The 21039-nt window shown below is 39.6% G+C and overlaps 1 protein-coding gene across 1 annotated transcript in view; it reads right to left on the bottom strand.

Moving 5' to 3' along the window:
- LOC118817909 (segment polarity protein dishevelled homolog DVL-3) overlaps nt 1-21039 on the bottom strand; it is an 84631-nt gene that overhangs the window by 7759 nt on the left and 55833 nt on the right. Inside the window, exons 3-11 of the mRNA XM_036584915.1 lie at nt 18702-18829; nt 14068-14216; nt 11201-11336; nt 9160-9253; nt 8924-8993; nt 6638-6777; nt 4197-4273; nt 4017-4084; nt 495-644 (exon numbers count right to left, since the gene is read on the bottom strand). Coding sequence (XP_036440808.1) covers nt 495-644; nt 4017-4084; nt 4197-4273; nt 6638-6777; nt 8924-8993; nt 9160-9253; nt 11201-11336; nt 14068-14216; nt 18702-18829 — 1012 coding nt within the window. The remainder of the gene's footprint in view (nt 1-494; nt 645-4016; nt 4085-4196; nt 4274-6637; nt 6778-8923; nt 8994-9159; nt 9254-11200; nt 11337-14067; nt 14217-18701; nt 18830-21039) is intronic.

The following is a 21039-nucleotide window of genomic DNA, read 5'->3' as shown; positions in this document are numbered from 1 at the left end:
TCCAGGATACAGCAGAGTCGAATATGTGCACGCAGAAAACAGGACAGTTTTTCGGGTTGTCATAGCTTCTCCGGATGATTAAAATCTCTACTGTTTTCCAACTTTTAAATGCAGTTTCACTATTTCAGACTGCAGTTTCACTGCCATGGCTTTTCTCAGCTTTGCACTTGGAGGAGCACTGGGGTCTTTTTAATAAGACACTAAATAATACACAGTTATCAGAGTTATTAAAATGTGTTACAGTATGATTGTTATTGGGTTTTACACAAGAATGTAGCATTAAAATCGGTAACCATCCCGTCTCTCGCTGTGCTCTTTTGCAGCTTCATAGTTACGCTCTGTCTTGTAGGAGCACAACAACTCCTATCAGTTGTTAAGGGCATGGAATAAACACACAGTAAACAGTGGATTGGCAGCTGATGGCAGCCTGAGAAGACGGACAGGAAGCGGGCGTGGTGGGGTGGAGTGGGGCGGGGTGGGGGGTAAACACTTACGTTCGGTCTCTGGAATGGAGCTGGTGATGGAAGAACTGGTGGAGGTGATGGTGCTCATGGAAGGGCTCATACCGTACACAGGGTACGCCCCCGTCATCGCAGCGGTGTGAGACACCCACGCAGCAGGGTCTATCGGACGGATCGGCTCACCTGAACCAAAAACGGGAGGAGCGCCTTATTTCACAGAGCTGGATTTCATTTACACCAAAAGTCAAGTTTAGTCCAACATGCTGAATTACCAAAGACCCCTCAACTTTAGAGGCCTTAATTTTTGCTGTAAAAAGCACTAAGTCATCATCACTACTATCATTCATGTAATAGGCAAATATGAATTACATTTAAATTAGAATAGCTAAGTGCCAGTAACAACGCTAGACTACTAAAGCTTAAACAAAACTAAGAAATCTTTCTTGAAATCTAGTGATTTGAGGCAGATTTACCCAGAGGTCAGGGACATTTCCAGTGGACAGCCTTCAATCCCAGGCTTAAGTTACCCACACTGTAAAAAATGCTGGGTGGTTTTCTCAACACAGACACTGGGTTGAGCCCACTGGGTCATTTATATATATTCCAAAAGTATTTATCAAATATATTTTTGCAAAGTATGAAAACGGCCAAAACATGTATTTTTAAAGTGCATAACATTATGAGCACCTCCTTGTTTCTACGCTCATTGTCCATTTTATCAGCTCCACTTACTATATAGGTGCACTTTGTAGTTCTACAGTTACAGACTGTAGTCCATCTGTTTCTCTGTATACTTTGTTAGCCCCCTTTTACCATGTTCTTCAGTGGTCAGGACCCCCATGGACCCACACAGAGATATTTGACTTTAAAATGTAGTGGAGTGAAAATAAAAAGTCACCCAAAATGGAAATACTTCAGTAAAGTACAGATACAGGAAAAACTACTTCAGTACAGTAATGAATTACATTTACTTTGTTACTGTTCATCACATCATTTAGTGAGAACCACTTTACTCAGCTAATGAACCTGTTTGCTGAAGGAAAACAGAAAAATACTGATTCTAATTTTTCATGGCATACATCCTTCTACTTTCTAAAATTAAAGTAAAATTAAAGTGTTTTTTTCCACACAAACAGTTAGGACTCCATTCATTGAGGACTCAATGGCTCACGGGCGCCCTCTAGTGTTTCGCGGTCGTGTTTTTAATAGGAGAAACAGGAGAAAGTGGTCAGGTAATGAAGCTGTCTAGGTTTTATCAGCACGCTGAGCATAAAGTGTTTTTCTCCTCACAATATTTTGCTCTGGAATAACAGATTTATTACTATTAATATGAAATCAACTTTTAAACCAATTTGGTTTTAACATAAGGTTCAATTTGTTTGTGACTTATTGAATGAGAATGGTGACTTCTTGTGCATTACTGATTTTATGACTAAGTTTTAATTTAATGTTGACAGCAGAGAATTCACGACTATATGTAAAGCTATATCTCCTGTCTTACTTCGGCTGATAAAAGGTACCAAGACACGTTCTAATATATCTTTATCTCTTCCTAAACTACAGATTGGTGGTCTGAGATTAACGTGTTTAGGATGTAACAATAAGTGGTTATAAATGAGCAGAGCTTTGTGTTAAAACATTGTCTGTGTTTACATGCAAAGATTTTTGCCAATCTGATTGAATACATTCTGATCATAGATTAAGACTGAGGTGTTTATATCTCACTCTACTCAACAGTCTGATGGAAAATCTCCGTTTACATGCTCACTACAAGTAATCCGATCTAAAATGACACGCATGTGTAGAGCACCACTTAGAGTAGACGTTACCATGACAACCAGCATCACGTGAGTCCAGTCAGAGTGAGACGAGCAGCAGTGAGCAGCGCTTGTGTTTTTAACTGCTTTAAAATGATGTCAGACTCAGGAAAACGTCCTTCACATGTCCTTATTAAAGAAGGCCGAGAGGAAGACGTCGTGTTCTGAGACACATAAGCTGGACGTCCGTCCCACCGCCGTCTTTTAAAGATCAGAGCATAAACTTCGTCTCCTCTGCAGACCAGTTTCTGCTCTGCCATGTTGAACGGTATAAACTTTCACTATGACGCGACGAACATGATCAGAACGGACTTAAACTTTCCGATAGGGAATGTAATCAGATACAGGCGTTTACACGGTTATTATTCTTCTATTTAATGGATTATTTACAGGATTACCCACCTTGATCAATTGGATAGAAACTGTATTCCGAATGGCCTCAATCAGACTAGTCTATTCTGACTGAGGTGTTTACATGGACGTATTCTATTCCGATTGAGCAATTAGGCGGATTATTAACGGATTATTAGGCTGCATGTAAACGTGGCTAATGAACGACCTATTATGCGGGTCAAGGCTGTTACAAAAAGTGAAGGTTCCGGCATCCATTTCTCCTGTTAATGATCATCTCTGTGGTAGATTTAGTTTTGAAAATACTTCTTTTATCATTCAGCTTTTACAGCTTTTATCATTCACAGTGTGAAACCACGGAACATTCTTTTCCTGTCAATGTGTGAGAACCTTTTGAACTGAAGACTGAAAAACAGCTTTCCACCTTTCATTCCAACATACCTGCATGTTACTATGAAGACATTAAGAGTTTTTTAGTCATACTAGTGACCTTAGTATCAATCTCATTATTAACACTTTGATTCATATGTCAAAATTTTAGCCACAAACGTAAATAAAGTGATAAACAGCCAGTCTTTGTCTCCTTCTATGCTGAATTCATCATTATAAGGTAGCTTTGTGCTCTTCTTGTAACAAATTAGCACTTAAATTGCTGAATGTGTAAAATGAGTTTGTTGGCCAATATGTTTGTTGTTTCTTAAGCTCCTGGAGTACGTGTGTTACTTTTTAAATGTCTTACTTGTTTGTTTTTTATGTTTTGAGGCAATAAAAATGGTTAAACTGTATGAAAAAGAGAAGAGAATGTGTGAATAACAGTGTCTGTATTGAACAGTGTTAATAATCACCTTCTCAGTGCAGAAGAGGAGGAAAAAAGAGAAAAGAAAGTGGTCAAACTTCTCTTAAGCTGGCTCTGCTCCACGCTTGGTTAAACTATAAAGCTATTTTTGCAACTATGGTGCAATTTTTGCAAGTTTTAGTTGTTTTTTGCAATTTTTGATCGCAAATATATTTGGGGTGAGAGGAAAATTCTGTAAATAAAATATTATTCATCATTTTTAAATAACTATAAAAAATAACTTTAGTTATAGAGCACCTTTTATACTGATGGCAGCTCAAAGTGCTTTACAGAAAGGTGATAAAGCTTAACAGTAAATAGAAGGAGATAAAAGAAGATTTCCATTTAAAATCATATGAGACAATAAAACAGATCAAATTGAAGAGATAAATACCAAAAGAGCTGCAAAATTGTAATTACAGAGATACGTTTTCAAGTGTTTGTTAAAAGTGTGTACTGAGCTTGACTGTCTAACAAAAGGTGGGATTGAATTCCACAGTTTACAAGCATTACTTTTACACCACAGATATCATACACTGAGTAAACACTCACTGCGGGGCAGGGTGAAGCATCCGCGGGGGTTCGGGTCCCAGCACTTGGCCACGGTCAGCGTGATAGGGCTGAAAAAGAGACACAAATCCATCCCATCATTCAGCATACAGGCCCAGTACTCACATACCAGTAAACTCTCAGGTGAATACCAATACAGTCTTACAGTCTGAGGCGTCTCACCCTGGCTTGTGCACTATTTCTCTCAGCACTCTCACAGCGTCGTCATTGCTCATGTTCTCAAAGTTAATGTCATTCACCTGAAACAAAGGAAAGAGCATGATTTATAGTTTAAACAACACCAGAATCACCAATAACATATTTTACAATACATGAATCTGAAAATACTGCACAAAAGTCAGTGAACTGCTCAAAGGTTTTAAGTGTTTGTGCTATTTTTTGTTCTAGTTTGTATCACAAACATTGCTGTTTCTAAAGTACTCAATGTTCATGGCGATCTATGAACATTACAATATTTTACAATATACAAGATGATGCATTAGGAGCATAAAGGCCATGTCCCAAATGTCTTCAAAGGTTTAAATTTATTGTTTTTGTAATGTCATGAAAATCAGTGCATTTACATAGACCTGCTCAGCCTACAGCAGTTTAGCTCCGCCCACTCAGACTGAAGCTATAAGGGGTGTTTTTTGAATAAGGCACAATACAGGACAGTGAATCCAAACGGAACTCATTTTCAAATATCAGTCTTAAAGGCACAGTAACAAAAACAGGCTGTTTAATTCTAAAGCCCGAAACATACTTCACACCAGGACGCGAACGCAGACGCTTCGAGCAACGCAGACGGGGCTTCACATGTAGTTGCGTTCAAAAATGTATCATGACGCATTTCATAACGCAATGCAAGCATGAGCTGCAATCTGAGCGTTACAGCAAGGGGGTGCTATAATGACAGCCAATCCCATAAATATACATACCTAGATGCCGCGTTGGGTCCAGCCAGGCATGTCAACGGCGCCACCGTTTTAGGGCGGCCAACATCGCTGCTGGACTGCATTCAGTACCATTACAGAGCGGCAGTTTAAGAAAGATACTGTCCAAAATTACACTATTTCAAGAATATTGCTCTCAGAAAGCGGGACAGGATTATATAACGGAGGGAACACAGCGATCCACACTCACTGTCTGTGTGATGTGTATTGTTTGTGTGATGTTTATGTGTAGATATGGTCGTGTGGTTGGTGACACAGAGAACGTGATTGTTTTTCCTCTGGTTTTATATTAAGCTTATTTCATTTAATAGTCTATTCAGGGGATCTTAACTTTATGTAGTAGTTATTTATTTACAGTGATGGTTAAAGCTTTGTAGCTCGGTAAGTTATAGCATTCCTTAATCCGTGTAGATATTCATAATATTATATTCATAATATATTCATAATTAACATTAGAACCTTCTTACACGAACCTGAAGTTAGCTTCTTATTTGCCAGCCTCTTGTTCGAATTTTCCCAAACAGGAAAACTCGAAGAAGCTGGTGAACAGGAAACCAACTTTAGCTTCGTCCTTCTTACTGTGTCTTGGGGGTTTATTTTATTTTTATATGTATTAAGATTAGAGGTGATTCACTCATTGATGGATTTGCTGATATGTGCGAGTTTGTGTTTCTACTTGCGCTAAACTCAGTTTTTAACATCAGGTGCAGACTGAATACTTTCCTGCTGGACTGGACGGCTAATTAGCACGATCAGTTATTAAAGGAATAAAAGCTACTGAGAGCAGCCCATACAGCCTAGATTAATCTGAGGATTATAACAAAACAAATTTGGTGAAAATCAGTTGAGTAATAAGGAGGTTGTGGCTGATTTAATCCTGAGACTCATTGTCTCTCAATACAAGTGAATTTGTTCACAAGTGGATCTTGACCGCTCCAACATCGCGGACGCACAGGCGTATTGCCTCAGATAGAGAACAGGCAACGCGGCACTGCGGTCTTGCAGCACCAGTGTGCTTTCTCAACTGACATAGCAGACGAGCAGCCACACACAAAAATGGCTTACATAAACATAAATAATACGATACATCATCGCCTTTTCATTCCAACAGAAGAGGTAAAGCAGCTTACTCTCCTCTGCTGCTGTGGCCGTTTGAATAACAGCAGATCCCTCTCTGATTTGTCCCCTATAGCCCCTTCAGTACTGTGTGTTTTAATCACCACAGCAACATAAGACCACACGATAAGTACGTACAAAAGGACAGAGCGTTTGCAGTGCGTTGGCCGAGCACTGTCATTTGCGTTTGTGTACTTGCATTGAGTATATTTGCGGCCTAAGGGATGAAGAGAGGTCGGAAAACGGATGTGTGCAAATGAATTGTGACTATTTTTGGTACATAAACCCACAAAAATGCCAAACAAAATATAAGACAAATGTAGGACCTACATTTGTCTTGTAAATCTACCTACATTTAAAATGTAGGTAGATTTAGCTTCCTCAAAACAGCCAGAAAATGGCTTAATAACAGCTTCAAGGAGAGGAATTTTCTTAAAAGCTTATGATTATCTGCTTATTTAAAATCATATCATTTATATCATATAATGCAATTCTAAGCAGTCACAAAAAACTATTATTATATATTCACACAAAGACACACAGTAGCCCACACACCTGGAGCAGCATGTCCCCTGGTTCTATGCGCCCATCGGCCGCCACCGCTCCGCCCTTCATGATGGAGCCGATGTAGATCCCTCCGTCCCCTCTCTCGTTACTCTGACCCACAATACTGATGCCCAGAAAGTTATACTTCTCTAAAGGAGTGGTGGAATGCGGGGCACGAGGGCAGAGGAGGAGGGAGACCCAGGAGAGGAAGAGCAGAGGACAGATAACATACAAACATATAAAGAGGACACGGCCGTTCAGTCATACATGTACTCAGCTCACCTTTACTAGACCAACAGCAACACCGTCACCATCCCTTTCACACATGTGCACTATTTTAATCTCACATTGAAGAAATCATTTAATTCACGCAGTTTTCCCAGAATTCCTGCAGACAAAATTCAGGCTGTTACTGTTTTTTTTTCTTTTTATTTTTATGGATAAGAGTATGACATACAGGTGATACAATGGCAGAAACAGGGTTACTGTAAATGCTTTGTGTATTAATTCATTTTTGTTCAGTTTTTATTTTAGTTTACCGGTTCAGTATAGTTTAATTCAGTTTAAGAGCACAGTAATAGTTTTAGATTTGATTCTGAAAATTAATTTTCATTACTTTTTATTTGTTTATTTTGTTTATGTTTTTAGTACTATGGTAAATATTTTGTCAGAAACTGGTGTAAATCCAGGTTGGACTATGTTCAGCTACACTCTTAAAAAAGATGGTTCTGCAAGGGTTCTTTAGTAAAGAAAATGGTTCTATATAGAACCACAAACACTGAAAGAACCCTTTGCACGGTTAAAGGGTTCTTTAAATCATGTAAGTGTTCTTGGAGGATGGAGGATGTGCTGTAGATGGTTCTACATGAAACCTTTTTGAAAATGGTTCAATAGCACCCAAAAGGGTTCTTCTGTTCCTACAAGCTTGATGTTGTAACAACAGAAGAATCCTTTTGGGTGTTATACAGAACCATTTTCTTTACTAAAGGATCCTTGCAGAAGCATCTTTTTTATGGGTTGCCTGAAGGCATCACCATCTCCTGAGTATTTAAGGTTTGACATGAAAGGAATCCACTTTTAGACCAATCTTCACACACTAAAAAAAAACTAACGTTTTCTTTCTGTAATATTATTTATAGTTACTTGCTGTATTATAGTTTTGATTTTACACTGAAAAAATATAACTGCAACGTTTTGTACTGAAAAGATTTTCCTGATTGTCCTGATATTTTCCACCATTTGCTTGCAGCAGCACAGAACATTTCTAGGAAAAAAATCTGCTTCAAATACCAAAGTGCTGCATTTATACTTTTTGGTCAGTACAGTTTTTTGTGCTAATTGTGTTAAGTCGTGGCTGGAGGTTACGGAACCAGCCTTGTGACCGGAAGGTCACTGGATTGATCCCCAGAGCTGACAAGACGTGACTGAGGTGCCCTTGAGCAAGACACCTAACCCCCAACTGCTCCCTGGCCACTGTGGATATGGCTGCACACCGCTCTGGGCAAGTGTGCTCACTGCCCCCCAGTGTGTGTTTGTATGTGTTCACTAGTGTGTATGTGGTGTTTCACTGTACAGATGGGTTAAATGCGGAGGTGAATTTCCCCGTTGTGGGATTAATAAAGAGTAACTTATTTATTATTATTTTTATTTAACAATAATAAACCTTGTCAGTAAACCGTATATACAAGTCTATTAGAGATTACTTAACTCCACATGTTTTCGGCCAAGTGTCTGATACTTACCCATTACTTGTGGGCTACATTAGCTTTGTAGCTCCAGTGCAAAACTAAAGAAGCGAACTTCAGACAGCAAACATCTCTTGACTGACTAACTACGTTTGGGGTAAGGGAGGGAAACTGAGCGTAACTAGCTTTCCCTGTAAACCTCCCGTAAACCTCCACCGACCCCATAAGAAATAGTAATGTAAGAATGTTACAGGGCCCATATCTTAGAAAAATAACGGTCACAGTCGTCTGAACACGAGAGAGGACTGAAAAAAATCTGACCTTTTTGTACGAAGGCCTCAACATGGTCCATGTCATAAATTTGCTTAAATCTGAATAGCGACCTATAAATAGTGCAGAATTTCTAATATTTCTTCTTCATTTCAATTGTCAGAACTTTTCTTTGTTTATGTGGGATATGGGCCTTTTAACATACAATAAACGTAATAAAAAATACATAACATAATAATAAAGAGAGTATGAGAGCAGAGTTTCCCAGCTCTGACACGAGAGGCGGCGGAAGCGTGGCACACATTAAAAAAGCAGCGGACACAGATACAGATGTACTCACCCATGTTTAATGTGACAGTGATGATGTTCAGAGACATGGTGGAGTCAGTTATACTGCTGAACGAGGACGACTGGAGAAGGAGGACAGAACGAGAAAGAGAAGGAGGGAGAGAGAGATACAGATAGGTAAGGGAGAGAAAGCACAGGGGAGAGAAAGGAGAGAAATGATGAGGACACACTTAAAGAGACCAGTCGCTGACAGCTGCGTGGGTGTGAGTGCGTGCGCGTCCATCTCACCCTCTCCATCCGCGGCGCTTTGGGTTTCCGTCGGCGACGGCGATGGCGTCTCATGAGCCTGGACGACGTGCTCTGCTCCGTGGAGCTGCTGAAGCTGCAGTGACATCACAACCATCACTGAACAAACTCTGGGGCTGAATCTCAATCAGCTCCCTACACCCTACAAAGTGCACTACGTAGGTCATGCAATAAAGGCTTGGACAGCAGAAGTAGTGCACTGTACATACAACAGGGAGCCATTTGGGATTCAGCCTGAAAGGTATACACTGCTCAGAGTGGGTTTTTTATTATATGTACACATATTACACCATCCTCACTTCTGATTGGTCCCTAAAATGTCACATGATGCCTTCTGGCCAATTCTCATCGAGTGTTTACTGTGTTCCAACAAAAGGAAAGCACTTCTTTGTGCTGGTTTTCCAGAGCATGTGATCTGAGTGCTTTAAGTGATGTGTAAAAGGGAGAGGAGATGCGTATAGAGTTTATGTGTTTACGCCAGAATGAATCGGCAGTGCTGAGATACAGGATGTACTTTCACCAGGCTGCATGGTTTCTCCTCTGTGTTATCAGTAAAACAATAAAGAATGAATGTAATAGAAAATAGTAATAATAATGTAGGACTCCTAATGCCTTCTGTCTTTTGTGAATATATTTCATAAACTCATTCATTTTAGTATGTTATTTTCTTTTACTTATTTTTTTAATTTTTAATGTTTTTAATTTTGTACTTTTTATGTTTTAATTTTATTTATTTATTTTTTTAAATGTACTTATTTATTTATTTCATTTTATTTTTTTGCCACGCAACCCAGAAAGATAAGTGGAAATATTACTGACAAAAGTCCTTCAGTAAATCCTTAGAAAATGTGTGTGTATTTTTTAAATTTTTCAATCTGATTTTTTACTATCCTAATTTAATTCTAATTGGATTTTTAATTTAATGATTTTCTCTGTTAAATCTATTGTTTTAATTTCTTTACTTTTAATGTATTTTTGAATGTATTTTCTCATTTGTAAAGCCCCTGTGTGCCCTGCATCTTATTATCTACCTCAGACAAACATATTGCACATATGGAAAAGTGTACAACTGAAGATATCATAGCTTTTATTTCATAACTTATATCACTGATAAAAACTGTATATTGGAATGGTGCAACACTGGTGCATACTAATGTGTATATTGTGCATATGTGTATATATTTATACAGTCTAATGTGTGTGTGTGTGTGTGTATATATATATATATATATATATATATATATATATATACTACAAGACGGCTTTGCACCCAAGCTTTTCACTCACCTTCGCACCTGTGTAAATGTGATGTCAATAAACATGATTTGATTTGAATGACAGCAGTGTATGAAAGGTGCTATATAAATAGTTGCCTTGCCTTGATCCTTGATTTCCTCATATCATTGCAAAAAAATATATCTTGTGAAATCATCTTAAATCTAGTCAATATAACTAATATTTCCTATTGTAAGATCTGACTTTTTAAGGTAGTTTTATTGAGAAAAGCTGTCTTTTTCTACTGGCAAATTATTTTGTTCAAGAAAAATAAAAACAAGCAAAATTATGTCTACAAATAAGTTAAAAACGTCTACTATTCGTACAAAAATACCATGAGAAATCATAGCTATATTGACTAAAACGTGCCACAATTTTGCAGACATTCTTATATAAATTAATAAATAAATCTTAAAAAATGAATTTGAATTTAATTGCTTTGAATTTACACGTGTCAATCAGTTCAACATAGATAAAATACATTACATCAACACAACTGACATCTTTCAGGTTACGTCTCTTGGCAAGAATTTAATTAATGACCGGCACGACTGAATTATTTTTTCAGAGTATCATTACAGATATAAATAAAACATTATTGGTAACAGTAAAGTGTAACAGGAATCAATCTGTGTGCATCTATAATTATTTTCTGATTTATGAACTTAGCTGTAATTAGAACATCTATATAACTGCTCAGATTGTAAATCCAGTCCTACTACAGAACTTTGGCGAGTGCAGATCTCACCGGCTGGCGGAGTCGTCCTCCTCTGAGTCGAAGAAGCTCGTGGTGTCCAGTTCGCTGCTCATTAACGTCGAGGAGCTCTCATAGCCTGCAATCTCAGGCCTTCGCTCTGGCCGAGAGTGACCATTCAGCCTGCCACCTACAGCACAGACATATGCAGAAATAAACACAGATACAGAAACATACACGGAGAGTCAGGTTAGGAAAGAAGACAGGATTCAAGGGGCAATTCAGGAGTCCGTATACCGGCTCATCCAGTTGAAATTCTTCTAAGGTATGAGTTTTGTCATCACTGTTATACCACTTATACCACAAATAAGCATAGATAACATGATGTACAGACACGCTAACGTTACCCTGTTCAGCTGAGCCGCTGAGTCAGAGATGTTTCAGTCACGATTTAAATCACCCGCCGCGGTCTAGTCTGCTACATCTGAAATAATCCACTTTGATTTCCAGGCAGCAGACACAAAAGGAAAGCCTGGTCTTTTGGGGTTGGCCTTATTCTAGCATGGACACCAGAGCAACTGCCACGTCTGTTTAATTGTACCGCTTGATGAGCCGCCTGACCGTCAGCAGCGTCAGATGAGCGGCGGTCAGGATCTTATGCACGAAACAAGCTGTGGACCAGCTGGTACTGAAAGTGATTGAGTATATTATTTTCCAAATCAAGGCAGTGTCTAACGGTTGGGGGAACATTCTGTACAGGTGCCAGAATGCAACCGCTGCTCCATTTAAGGTGGAACAGAAAATATGAACAAAAAGATGTCGACGTGTTTAGATGAGAAACAACACCGAGCACCTTTAAGGTGAGTAAGAGGAGTTCCTACAACGATTTCTCACAAAAAAAACATTATATTCACACTGGTTGTCAAAAAGGGGACATCACAATAAGCCACTATTCATCTGCATATATATATATATATATAACCTCGTATCTCCATTTTTGTTGTTTTTCGGTTTTTGACATAATGTGTAAATGCCTGTTGCCCAATTTCTATGAATTTCATGATGAATGGACCAAAAAAAACCGGCCCAAAATGACTTGGAAAAAAGTCTGGTTCCATTGACTTACATTAAAAGTAAAGTAGGTTTGGAGAACGATAGCGTCATATCATTTTTTTGGGCCTACTATTGAGAGCCTTCTCACTAAGTGATATAATCTGATAAATTTGCTAAACATCTGCATATGTAGTTCTGGGGCTGAAATATGAGTCTTTTTTATATTGAAATCACAATTTAAAAGAGCTGCAATTTCAATTACTGCATTTTTTTTATCATCAATGAACATTAACCTAATATCAGAGCTTGTAAAGTGCCTGTAGACGAGTTCTCTGGCATGTTCAGTGTTCAAGTCTCAAGCCACCAAAAGTGGATGTTGTGGTCTTCTTGACCAAAATAACAGGCCTGGACTTCAATTTACAGAAAATAATCTGTTGCAATATCGATCAGAAAAATTGCCAATGTAGTTCAGAGAAAATTCATCTTGCAGGCCAGATTTCTGCCTGTCATCCAGGAACCTGGTGAGTTTTGGTTGCTCATCGTGAGCAGTAAGGCCCCTAAACACCACAGTGTTGAATTTGAAAGTCTGAGTAACGTTTAAAGACGTGATGCCATGAGCTTTACAAATCTGTTTTTGGGGCTTAGTGATTTGTTTTCCATCAGACTGTTAAAAACCAGTGCATGGGTTCCCCTGAGTGGTTCAACAATATAAGCCAGAGGTCTTCAAAACTGGATCCTGAATCCAGTCCTGGATCAGTAGTAGCTGAATTGTTGATGTAATCAATTGGCCACCTAGTGTCCACCAACCAGTGATAAAAAATCCAGGACAAGAAACTAGATTTAAAGTCTGGATCTGAAGACTTCTGGTCTAAGAATTCACCCTACTGTTGGGAGATTGCAAGTTCGATGCAACAGCCATCCCTCTTCCCCATCATTCAGCAAGATGCTAGACAACACTGGCGCCTGTTAGCTGACGTAACAGAGCTGGCACTTAGCCAATTGTTTCCAGTCAGTCTGGATGACCCTACATGATGCACATTTTTGTGCTTTGTCTCATCTAGAACACCTGATTCAACTCACTAATTAATGAGCAAGCTCTTTGTGCGCTGGATCAGGTGTGTAGAGAAGGGAAAACACAAAAATGTGCAGAGCATGGGGTCAGCAGGAACCCCTGCAGTTAGTACTGTTCTGACCATCTTAGTGCACAATAAATATCTGTGGGCGGAGCATCTGAGACTGAGACTGTGAGTGTGTTTACATGCACTTAATAATCCGATAACTGCAGAAAATCAGATTTCGTCAGTAATCCAATCAACGCATACACTTAATCAGATAATGGGAAAACTCTGGGTCTACATGAGTCAGACAGTAATCAGCTTTCTGCTTTTCAACCAGCCAGTAAACTCACAGAAGAAGACGTGACATAATGTAAAACTCAAACTTCATGCCGCGGCTTTTTTTTTAAAACGTTGACCCACTTTACCTGAAAATATGAACATTCATCATCTAGAAGATGAAGAATATTTAAATTCTTTATTTCATAGTGAATGTATTTGGTTTCAGTGTTTTGCTGCGTCTCGCGGCGACGCTGCTCGCTTATTTCTGGTACTGCCGTCTGTTTTCGCGCAGACTGAGAAATCCGAAAGAAATCAGAGTAGGAGTTTACATGCACTGAAATCTGATTACTGAGCTAAAATCCAGCCTCTTTATCAGATTTCTTAATTGGATTTCTAGATCGGAGTATGGTGTTCACATGACCATTTGAATAATCAGATAACTGCAGAAATCCGATTATGATTGGATTACTGAGTGCATGTAAACGCCCTCTATGCGCAAACGAAGAGCTCTGGACAGGTGGTCAGTCTCACCATGGTCATGGGTGTCTTTCCTGCGGGGTCTCTCTCTTTCTCTTTCTCTGTCCCTCTCCCTCTCTCTGTCTCTGTCTCTCCGCGCTGATGGCCCAACCTCCGGCTCCGTGTCATTGTCCAGATTGTCCTGACTGCCCGCTGCATTGGCACTGCAGAGATGGTGAAACAGAGAAATGTGACGTCAGGTGGTAAAACAGGAGAGGCACAAACCGGTGGAGAACACACACACACACACACACACACACACACACACACACACACACACACACATTTTCTAAACCGCTTATCCTTCTGGGTCATGGGGGACGCTGGAGCCTATGCCAGTAGTCATTGGGCAGAGGGCAGGAAACACTCTGGACAGGTCACCAGTCCATCACAGGACAGCAACACAGACATATACATTCACACCTAGGGGCAATTTAGCATGTCCAACTGGCCTGACTGCATGTCTTTGGACTGTGGGAGGAAACCCACACAGACACGGGGAGAACATGCAAACGCCACACAGAAGGGACCCTGGTCGTCCGGCCAGGGAATCGAACCCAGGCCCTGCTCGGCTACACTGTAAATGAGGGTCACCCTCAATATATAGGTTGATTGATTGAAATACCACTTCATGCCTCAGACATGGTTTGGAGATCCTGGAGAAAACGCTGCAGATCTTCGACTATTTTACCATCATCGTCACTCCATAAAAACTCAGTATACGTGTGAAGGTTGACTGTTGGTTTTGGATAGTAAATAAAATGGCAATATTTGTGTTGTAGAACCATTTCACATCAAACCACTCTGAATGACTTGGTTCACATTTAAACTGTTTAATTTTGAAAATTTGAAAAACTGGTGGAATTCCCCTTTCAATACAAGTGAATATATGAAGACAAATGCATTCAGGGTGCTTTCAGGGAAGGTGGGTTGTTGCTTGAGGGAAGGGCAGCGGGAGGGTAACTTTGTACAAAATTAGCATAATAAGATTATTTCTGTCCATTGAAGCTCCTTCAAAAATAAAATACATAAAAAAGAAAGGCAGAAAGAGAGATAGAAAGGCTGTGGCTCCACCACACACACACACACACACACACACACACACACACACACAAACTCAAACACACACAGCACACACACAAACCAGCTCATGTACAGTCCAGCGCCTTTTAAGGGACCCCCGCTGTCTAAATGTCAAGTGCTGTTATCGAACCGTCAGGATTTTTTAATGTCAGCCAAGCCTGAGAACGCCGTGAGCAACACGCATGCCACTGTGTGTGTGTGTGTTTGATGTGTTTGTGAGTGTGTTCCGGGCTCTACCGCCAGCAGAGGGCACTCATAAATTGCTGTACTTTTCCAAACTGCTCCCAGCCACATTTCCACTGATTTAATAATTAAGCTGTACACTCAGGGGGGCCGGCAGAGCAGGAAACACACACACTCACACACAGGAAACGCCAGCAGGACAAACAACCATACACACACATATGTTCACACACAGATAAAGGCAGTGGGCAGCAGACACACAGAGCTGTGGGTAAATCTAAACCTGTGGGGATTCAGATGGTAAATTCCAACACTGAATTCCTGCGGCTGGCGGGAGGGGACGGGGGGTCTTTTGCTACAACAAGAATACTTTTCAAAATGTCAAAAAACAAACTCATTGGATCACAGCTGTCCACACATTCACTATGCTTTCAGTCAGTACAGTCAAACTAAGGTCTGTGCTGATGTTACGGCAATGCCTGACTACAGCTTTAAAGGGCCCACAGCGTACATTTATTGTCCCGTATAACATCTGAGTGGTTTATGGGGTTTTTGCATGACATAGCCGCTGTCTGCAGGAAATCTCATATCTCCATTTTTTTTTTGTTTTTGACAAATTGAAAATGCCTGTTGTCCTTTACATTGTGGGTAAATTTCACGATGAATGGACCAAAAGAAACGACCCAAAATGACTAGGAAAAAAGTCTGGTTCCATTGACTTACATTAAAAGTAAAGTATGTTTTTTCCTTCTCCTGTAAAGTTACCATTTTTGGAGATATGAGGTTTTATTCCAACAACAGTGACATATATATATATATATATATATATATGATATATATATATATATATATCTGTGTGTGTGTGTGTGTGTGTGTAAACATACTTTACTTTTAATGTAAGTCAATGGAACCAGACTTTTTTTCCAAGTAATTTTGGGACATTTGGTCCACTCATCATGAAATTTACACACAAAACAGAAAAACAACAAAAATGAAGACACAAGGTTTTCTTCCAACAACAGCAATATACGTGTGTGTGTGTGTGTGTGTGTGTGTGTGTGTAACCGCAAAAACTGAAATTGTGAAAACTGAAACTGTGCAATTTTCCTGAGTTTTTTGCTTAGAAAAACACTCACATTACAATAAATACAAAAAACATGAATGCAGTAACTGTTGATTTTATGTAGCTCCACATCTTATCTTATCTAATGATTTCCAAACCTCTCCTCATAGCAGCCCAGTATTAACTCCAGTTGTCTGATTTGACTAGCCAGTACTTCATTATGTTCAATCAGACGTGATGATGGAATTTAACAAATCCGCGTGATGGCTGGAAGAAACCAGACAAGTCTGAAACCAAATTTATATTTTTCTAAACAGTTGAAAAGATATCAACTACTTTTTTAAAAACAACAAATTATTGTTACTTTTTACTGTATTAATGTTTGTTTGCATTTATTCCAGTGGTGTATTTACGAACAAAAAAAGTGTTACTGTCCAGATAAAATTATTTTCAACAACTTACTTACATTCCTATGACTTCTGCATGACACTATATATATTCTATCACATCATTATTCACATCACAGTTAGCCTTAACATACACATGACCACTAACACACATAAACAGAGTGAAGCCTCAGGTTAATGGAGGCTCTCGCAGAGGAATATTGATCCATATTGAAGAGTCTGAGTGTGGGTGATGAGCTTGGGGGTTAATCAGATTTACAGGTTACGGGCTCTTAGGTTTATTGGCCAGTGACACACACTTTAGTAAAACACACTCGGAGTGACCAGGCCACTTCCACTTACAGGTATTGACCCCCAGCTCTCGGTCAGTAAGAAGGAGACGGGGGTGATTAGTTTAGTTAGAGGACGTCTGCGCCTTTGGGACGGAGGGGTAATGACTGTGGCAGCTTCAGCTTCTCCTCTTCTCTCAGTATCTTCACTAGTAGTGGGCAGTATACTGGTTCATCTGGTATATGGGTCATTCCACAGAAACGTCCATTTTTGTGCCCCTAGCGTTTACAGATACGTTACACTTGAAAAACATGTAAGGGTTACAATTTATTTATATTTTAAAATAAAACAATACGTTATTTTAACAGTTACACCTTCCTGAGTCATCAATTTAGTAATATTGGTTTTTAAATCAATTATATAAAATTCCAAGCACCACAGAAGAGCTCGTCCTCACAGTCGTGTGTAAAGGCTGAGGCCATATTTTGAAGAAAACGTGTTTTTCTGCAATTTTAACTACAATAATCTATACATGACTATGGAATATATAAATTAAATGACATAAACAAAACAAATGCCAAATATTATAAAATATATAACGAAAGTTCCCCAGGAGTCGTGTCACTGGTGTTTCCGCATAACAAAAAATTTCTTATTTTCAAATAATAATCACACTGATGACATAATTTCACTTCCTTTTATCGATTTTCTGAGGATCTATGAAGTAAAGCACATGATAAGTCCACTGTGTCTTTTGCTACTGTGACTGGGCCTTTAAACCGATTTCACACCAGAAACTCCGCAACACTTGCTCTTTCACACCAGACGGGACTCGAGCGTATTGCACTGATGAAGCAAAGAGTGCTTTCTGTCCACATTCTGTTTTTCACAGTAATGCGCAAGTTAACACAACCTGCAACGTCTTATTTTGTTTACAAAGCAACTAAACTTTAGCAGAGTGTACGTTCTTAAAAAAACATGCTCAGTAAAGAAAATGGTTCTATTTAGAACCTATTTGGAAATGGCTCTACACAGCACCCAAAGGGGTTCTTCTGTTGTTACAAGCTTGACTCCGTAACAATAGAAGAACCCTTCTGGGTGCTACATAGAGCCATTTCCAAAAAGGTTCTATATAGAACCATCTACAGCACATTCTCCATCAGTCTGAAGAACGCTTTCATGATGCAAAGAACCCTTTAATCATGCAAAGGGTTCTTTGAGTGTTCATGGCTCTATATAGAACCATTTCCTTTACAAAAGAAACCTTGAAGCACCATCTTTTTTTAAGAGTGTAGCTCTTCGTTTAAGAGATGCTCTGATTGGCTGTTTCCTCAGTTATTTCATCGTCTCCATCCTCTTTATTCACGGTTTGAGCAGCTTCCATCAGGCAGGTGATGGAGGGCGTCAAGAGCTACAAACAATATTTACAGGATGTCATTTGTCCTAAATGCAGTGGAAATGATGAGTTCTTAAATGGTGTTTTAGTGTTCAGGTGGGCGTGTAATCAATCAATCAATCAATCAATCAATCAATCAATCTATCTATCTATCTATCTCGCATGCGGCTAGTGTGCAGTGCTACACTGATTAACATCAACGCATTGCACCCTCACTCTCTCACATACACATAGTGGGGTCACTCACTGGAACGAAGGCGGTCTAGAGTCCCCGATGCCCCCCGTCCGCTCTAATGGAGGAGGCAGCTCTGCCTGGCTTTCAGCACCACAACCTGAACCTCCATCTGAACCATGGGAGCCATCTGCCGACACCAGCTACAGAGAAAGAGAGAGAGAGAGAGAGAGAGAGAGAGAGAGAGAGGCAGAGACAGAATGTGAGTCATCATCAGTTTACTTTTTAGTGCCTTAACTGAGATCAGTCGCTTTACAAGAAATATACAGCAAACAACATGATTAAACACCAGAGGGAGAGCGAAAAGATTAGTGCTGTCACTGCTGAGTAATCTATTAATTATTTTTATATTTAAACACATATTGACCCCTTAAAATTCAGTAACCGCATTGACTACATTGCAAACTGGCTTCTTCTTAAGCCATTTAAGAGGATAATCGAGTAATCAGTTTTTGAAAAAGGCTAAACAATAAAAATGGGCTCATATGAAGATAGAAAAACAGAAAAACACTACAGTTTGAGCAGCCCTCGTCAAATGACCCGTTGTGTTGATTTTCTAAGTAAAATGAACTCATTCTCTACAGAGAACATGCTTAAATAGCTTCTATTAATCTGCTGAGTTAGCATATTGGAAAAAACCCATAAAAATAAAAGTTTTGCTCAGGCTAAATTTTATGTTTAATTTAGCAAATAAACAGTAATTGTGCATTCGAATGTACAGAGGTGTGTTCTCTGTAGTGCCCAAATTTGTCCTAAGTTACATAAAACCATTTATAACACTTTTTGTGCTGTCTCGTCCTGCATTAATTCAAAATAAAAAAAAAACTAAAAACGAGCCGTTTACCTACACGGTCACGATGAGTGAACAGAGCGATTGATTTTCAAGCAATCATTCAATAAACATTAAACTATCTATCTAACAATGGTTCAATGCTAAACAGTGCTGCTAACTAGGAGAGATGAGCTGGTTAGCATTAGCTTAGCTAGCATGATAGCAGCTCTGCATTTTGGCTAAGCTAATGAGAGCTTAGTAGGCAGGCCAAACGTGCACCGCAGCATATTTTGTACTTCTTTACAGAATTTCAAAATGCTAGCTGACCTTTGAAATCCGCCAAATTTTCACACTGAACGGACCAACAGAAACGCTCCAAAAGTGCTTGGAAAAAAATCATGTTATATTAACTTCCATTTAAAACATAGTTGAGGAAAAAACACCATTTAAAGGTCAGAATGTTAAGCGTTGGCCGTATCATCAGGAGATCGCGAGTCTGATCCCTGGTGATGCTACAGCTGTCCGTAGCCGGGAGTCCGAGAGCGCACAATTGGCCTCGCTCTCTGGGTGGGTAGGATGCCCCCTGTCTCCCCACATCACTCAGCGCGATGCTAGTCAGCTCAGGCATCTGTTAGCTGACGTAACAGAACTGGCGGTTGGCGCTTTCCTCCAAGCGCGTTCGGCTGTCCAATGACGTTGCGTGAGCGGCAGTTCAAAAAGACGCGGTGGGGCTTCACTGGTCTCTGAGGAACCCCACGTTAGCCCTTGCCCTGGTAGTGCTGGTGGTGTCGTGTGATTGGGGGAGTCCTAACTAGTGGGTGGAATTGGAGACGACTAAATTGAGGAGAAAATTGGGGAAAAAAAAAATTACGAATGTTTTTTTCTTGTTCTGTAAGAGTTTTTATTTTCTTTGTTCCAGCTAACTGATGTTGAAATGACCCCCGTTTAGAGAATATCTGAGTGCAGAATCGCTGGTTCTAAAGTTCAGAGCTCTGTGCCATGGTCATTTTTAAATACCACAGTATACCTTATTACCGTTATATCACTCAACCCTAATAGGGGTGGATCTTGCATTATTAATTTAATTTAATAAATTTTAATTTAATTATGGAGAAATATAACATCCCTTCATTACTGCCGTAACCCGGAGTCTCCTAAACAGTCCACTCCTCTGGAATTCAAGAAATACGTCATCAAACATTGGTTTGAGATGTCAGTCCAATCTAAGCATCTCATAACTTTGTGCATCTCTAATAATCAAGCAATCCATACACATATAGCCCTGGTCTTGAGCAGAGAGAGAGAGAGAGGGAGAGAGAGAGAGAGAGATAGACTGTTACATAGAGAAAAGCAGGAAATAAGCACCCTGCACAGTTTGTCTGAAACACGCACACACAGGACGTCCTAACCGAGTTCTTCAGGCAGAAATAAATGAATCAGAAGGTAATAAAGTGAGCGGTGAGGATGATTATTGTGCCTTCGTAAGAGGCCGGTGAGAAAGAGAGCATTGACTGTTTTTCAGCACACGGACAGAGGCTCATTTATACGCACACATCCGCTCACACAGCCTCCGCACGCCGG

The sequence above is a fragment of the Colossoma macropomum genome, unplaced genomic scaffold (genome assembly GCF_904425465.1).
Source record: "Colossoma macropomum unplaced genomic scaffold, Colossoma_macropomum, whole genome shotgun sequence".
In the NCBI taxonomy this organism is placed as follows: Eukaryota; Metazoa; Chordata; class Actinopteri; order Characiformes; family Serrasalmidae; genus Colossoma; species Colossoma macropomum.
This window is presented reverse-complemented; position numbering and strand designations above follow the sequence as displayed.